At 46.3% G+C, this 5,598-nt stretch overlaps 1 protein-coding gene across 2 annotated transcripts in view; it reads right to left on the minus strand.

The window, feature by feature from the left end:
- Positions 1-5,598, minus strand: part of wdr38 (WD repeat domain 38) — a 45,537-nt gene that overhangs the window by 23,375 nt on the left and 16,564 nt on the right. For both annotated transcript variants that reach the window (XM_048613510.1, XM_048613511.1), the window contains exons 7-9: positions 4,558-4,641; positions 2,883-2,938; positions 1,390-1,436 (exon numbers count right to left, since the gene is read on the minus strand). In XM_048613510.1, the coding sequence (XP_048469467.1) occupies positions 1,390-1,436; positions 2,883-2,938; positions 4,558-4,641 (187 nt within the window). The remainder of the gene's footprint in view (positions 1-1,389; positions 1,437-2,882; positions 2,939-4,557; positions 4,642-5,598) is intronic.

Below are 5,598 nucleotides of genomic sequence, written 5' to 3' on the forward strand. Positions count from 1 at the left end.
TCCCAGGCCCCAAGACGACCTTCCACATCAAGCAGGTGCTCACCTGCACATCTGCTAATGTGGTATACTGCATCTGCTGTTCCCATTGTGGCCTCCTCTACATCGGGGAAACCAAGCGGAGGCTTGGGAACTGCTTTGCAGAACACCTACGCTCGGTTTGCACTAAACAACTGCACCTCCCAGTCGCGAACCATTTCAACTCCCCCTCCCATTCCTCAGACGACATGTCCATCCTGGGCCTCCTGCAGTGCCACAACGATGCCACCCGAAGGTTGCAGGAACACATATTCCGCTTGGGAACCCTGCAGTCCAATGGTATCAATGTGGACTTCACAAGCTTCAAAATCTCCCCTCCCCCTACTGCATCCCAAAACCAGCCCAGCTCATCCCTGCCTCCTTAACCTGTCCTTCCTCCCACCTATCCCCTCCTCCCACCTCAAGCCCCACACCCATCTCCTACCTACTAACTTCATCCCGCCCCCTTGACTGACCTAACTCCCCACCTACACTCACCTTTACTGGCTCCATCCCCGCCTCTTTGACCTGTCTGTCTCCTCTCCACCTATCTTCTCCTCTATCCATCTTCTATTTGCCTCCCCATCTCTCCCTATTTATTTCAGAACTCCCTTCCCCTCCCCCATTTCTGAAGTAGGGTCTAGGCCCGAAACGTCAGCGTTCCTGCTCGCCCTGCTGTGTTCATCCAGCTCTAGATCTTGCTATCTATGATCTTCCAGCTGACTGCCACTTCAACTCAGCACCCTGTTCCCTGGCCAACATCTGTCTCAGGCTTGCTGCAGTGCTCCAGCGAAACTCAGCATAAGCTGAAAGAACAGCACCTCATTTTCCACTTGGGAATTCTGCAACCTTCTGGACTCAATATTGAATTCAGTAACTGTAGGGCTTGAGGACCTTTCTCACGCTTTCCCCTCAACCCCAGACACCAGGCCTTGTTATCACAGTTTGCTATTACACACAATCTATTGTTAATCACTAACAGTCCCCATTAATAGCCATTCATGCTCCTAGCCAGATCGTTATCAACTCCTTTGTCTGTCCAACTATTCTTCTCTCACTTTGGGCTCTATCCTCAGCTATCGTTCAGTCCTTACCCACTTCCCCCACTCTCCCTTCTCCATCTAAACTTAGTTACCATCAATTCTGAGGAAGGGTCAGTCGACCTGAAATGTTAACTCCGCTTTCTCTCCACAGATGCTGCCAGACCTGCTGAGCTTTTCCAGCTACTTTATTTACTTATACTTGAATTTGGCCGTAAAGGAATGAAGACAGCCAACAGCTCAGTGATCAGCTTGCAGGGTCACATTTGCGTTGCTTCCCTGCTGTCATTTTTCATTCCACCAGTTCACACCCAAGGATCTCAAAATCACTTACCAATCAAAGTTTTAAGGCATTGGCCTGATGCAGTGTCCCAAATACGGCTGCAAGAACAGGAAAAGCTATTATCAAAGATTGCGCTAAAACAGTTTTCCTACTGCAGATAATGCCTAGCATTTTTTGTCACTCGCTTGTGCGACATAGCTGTCACTGCTGGCCAATGTTTATTTGTCTTTAGAAGGTGGTGGTGAGCTGCCTTCTTGAACAGCTTCAGTTCATGTGCTCTGGTAGACCCACAGTGCCCTTAGGGAGGGAATTCCAGGATTTTGACCGAATGATAGTGAAGAAATAGCAATATATTCCTAGGTCAGGATGATGACTGGCTTTTTCATAGAACAGAATTCATAGAATCCCTACAGTGTGGAAACAGGCCCTTCGGCCCAACAAGTCCACACCGAACCTCAGAGCATCCCACCCAGACCCACCCCTCTGTAACCCACCTAGCCTGCACATCCCTGAACACTATTTAGCATGGCCAATTCACCGAACCTGCACATCTTTGGAATGTGGGAAGAAACCGGAGCACCCGGAGGAAACCCACGCAGACACGGGGAGAATGTGCAAACTCCATACAGACAGTCACCCGAGGGTGGAATTGAACCTGGGTCCCTGGTGCTGCGAGGCAGCAGTGCTAACCACTGAGCCACTGTGCTGCCCCGTTGGGGAAACATAGTCGGCAGGCTTGGAGGGGAACTTGCAGGCGGTAGTGTTCCCATGTATCTGCTGCCCTTGTCCTTCTAATTGGAAGTGGTCATGGGTTTGGAAGGTTCGGTCTAAGGGAGTTTGGTGAATTTCTGCAGTGCATCTCTCAGATAGTATATACTGTGGCCACTGAGCATCGGTGGTGGAGGGAGTGGATGTAGTACCAGTCAACTGGGCTGCTTTGTCCTGGACTGTGTCAAGCTTCTTGAATATTGTTGGGGCTGCACCCATCCAGGCAAATGAAGAGTATTCCATCACACTCCTGACTTGCGCCTTGTAGGTGGTGGACAGGCTTTGTGGAGTCAGACTCACGCATAAGGGGAAACATTCTCTCAGCATTTACTCTGTCAAGCTCCTTAAGAATTCTGTATCTTTCAATGAGATCACCTCTCATTTTTCTAAACTCCAGTGAGCAGAGTCCCAACCCGGTTAACCATTGCCCATAAGACAATCCTGTGATACTTGGTGTCCCAACCTCGAGCATCAGTAGCACAATGTGCTGTATGGTTTATACATTTGATTCAGAATGACAGCAATATATCTTGCTAGTGCTACAGAAATAACTCCGTTCAGACTGGTGTTAAGACTTTTAAATTACAACATGAGTACACTTCAAAACTAGTCCCTTGGCTGTAAAGTACCTTGGGATGGCTTTAGGTTATGAAATAAGCTCAAGTAATTTTTTTTTTTGCTCACTGTAGCCCAGATTCTTGTCACTTCAATGCAGTTTAACTTGTGACGAAACATGAAACTAAATTTATAGCTGTTACAACCCAAAGAGCACTTACCACAACCCATCGTAGCTACTGGAGACAATGAGAGATCCATCTCTGTTAAAATGTACCTGGGAGGATGAATTCAACACACATCCAATCACAAAGAGCCATGACAACATAAATTCCCACAAGGTGGCAGCACTTCCTAGTTACCCCAATTCATTCCAACACTGACTAGCATTTTACAAAATAAAAGGAGCTATAAATCAGATACGTTGTTCAACCACAAGGCTGATCTGTAAAACATGAAGCTACAATTTCCTACATCAGTTAATGCACAGAGACTTCATGCACTTGAGATGTCTTACCAGTAAAGCTGCAAACAGCAGACAATGTGGGTTCATCAGGATAATGCCAGAGACAAGAGACTAAAGTTGAAGTTGAAGTCAAGAGTTATAGAGACGTACAACATGGAAACAGATCCTTTGGTTCAACTCATCTACGTCAATCAGGTATCCTAAATTAACGTAGTCCCATTTGCCAGTATTTGGCCCATATCCTTCTAAACCTTTCCTATTCATATACCCATACACATGCCTTTTAATGTTGTAATTGTACCAGCCTCCTTCACTTCTTCTGGCAGCTCATTCCATACGAGCACCACCCTCTGTGTGAGAAAGTCTGTGCTGGGACTGTTGATATTATTCCTGACAGAATAAGAGGGAATTTAATCTTGTTTATTCAATTTTTGGGAAAGGCTGTGATTGGGTGAATGAGGAAAACCTATTCTGGTTGGGGAGTCAGAGTCAGGAGCTTTTAAAAATTTAAAATTTTCAGTGAGTTAGCTCAATGGTTGGTTTGAGATGCAGTGTCATGATCAGCGTGGTTTCAATTCCTGAACTGGCTGAAGGTACCATGAAGGACTCTCCCTCGACTTCTCCCCTCGCCTGGGGTGTGGTGACACACAGGTTAATCACCAGTCATTTCCCTCTCTCTTGAGACAGAAGCTCTGTGGTCCAGTAGAACTATGGTGACTTTACTTTAATCGACAGTAGGATTTGTTTGATGAATTATAAAGGGTTATGGTTTGACAGCAGGCCAGTGGAATTAGTTTGAGAACAAAGCAGAGCCAGGAGTTTGAGCTGAGGCTGGGAAGTCTTTGGAATTCTCTTTCTGCTCAGAGAAGAATGGAGGCTGAGTCATTAAATATGATCAAGGTGGGTTCAACAGATTTCTGATCAATAGAAGACGTGAGGGCTTCAAGGGCCAGCCAGAAAATGGGAGCCAATGTCACAAAATAATCAATGTCAAAAATCACACTACACCAGGTTATAGTCCAACAGGTTCACTTGAAAACGCAAGCTTTCAGAGCTCAGCTCCTACGCCTGAGGAAGGAGCTGAGCTCTGAAAGCTTGCAATTTCAAATAAACCTGTTGGACTATAACCTAGTGTTGTGTGATTTATGACCTTGTCCATTCCAGTCCCACACCGACATCTCCACGTCATGACAAACAAATCAAACATCATCTTATTGAATGTTGGGACAGGTTTAAAAACACAACAGCTGACTTCTACTCCTGGAACATGCAGCAGGGCTGGGAGCTCAGCAGCAAGGGCAGGTTGGGGTCAAGTGGGACAATTCGCTGGCTGCACTGAATACCTCTGTTTTGAATCAATGGTGAATACAAAGTGGTGCTGTAGCATTTCCAGTCTCGGTGATGATATTAGCAAAGACAGCAACACTTACAGCAGACACTGGGTCAGAATGTGCTGGCAACGTCTTCAGGCATTTCCCAGTCTTCACATCCCAGATCCTTACACTCTCATCAAACTATTAAAACAAAAAGCACATCTAAAATAAACCAAAGTTTGCGAACCTTGGTAGTGCAGCCGAGCGGTCTAAGTGCTGGATTTAAGCTCCAGTCTCTATCAAGTCGTGGGTTCAAATACCACCGCTACCAGTCATGGGTGATGTACTCCAGGCAGTCGCTTGCAAAAGAATTCAGCAACTTCGAGTTTGCAATGTTTCCTTGAAGGGGAGGCAACGGCCTCGTGGTATTATCGCTGGACTGTTAATCCAGTTCTGGGGACCTGGGTTTGAATCCCAGGTTCAAATCGATGGTGAAATTTGAATTCAATAAAGGACAGAGTCTGGAATTAAGAGTCTAATGATGACCATGAGTCCAATGTGGATTGTCAGAAAAACCCATCTAATGTCCTTTAGGGAAGGAAACTGCCATCCTTACCTGGTCTGGCCTACATGTGATTCCAGATCCACAGCAATGTGGTTCACTCTTGACTGCCCTCTGGGCAATTAGGGATGGGCAATAAATGCTGCCTAGCCAGTGACACCCTCATCCCATGAATGAATTTTTAAAAAGCCTCAGGGACAGACGATACACATTTGGAGACCCAAGAGCGCTCCTCAATCCAGGTATGTAACTAGAGACTCTGAAGCTTTTGAGGTTTGGGAAGAGTAGGAAAAAACATGGTTTAAAAAAAAAAAAACAAGCAAAAGTCAACAAACCGCTTCAATTCATATTGATGAGAACTTAAAACATCAGACTAGGAAAAATGTTTGCCAGCGAGCACAAATTTCAATAGGGGAGAGAACTTCATGCGAATCAGGGTAGAGGCATCCGAAGTACGGATCAGATTCAGGCAGAGACATTTTAGAACCCGGTGCGAGCCAGTGCGCGCAAGGGAGCCGTGCCCCAGTGAGAGTTAGTGCATGTGGGACTGTACCCCAGTGAGAGTCAGTGTGTGTGGGAGCCGTGCCCCAGCGAGA

This window comes from Rhincodon typus, chromosome 28 (assembly GCF_021869965.1).
Source record: "Rhincodon typus isolate 14 chromosome 28, sRhiTyp1.1, whole genome shotgun sequence".
Classification (NCBI taxonomy): domain Eukaryota; kingdom Metazoa; phylum Chordata; class Chondrichthyes; order Orectolobiformes; family Rhincodontidae; genus Rhincodon; species Rhincodon typus.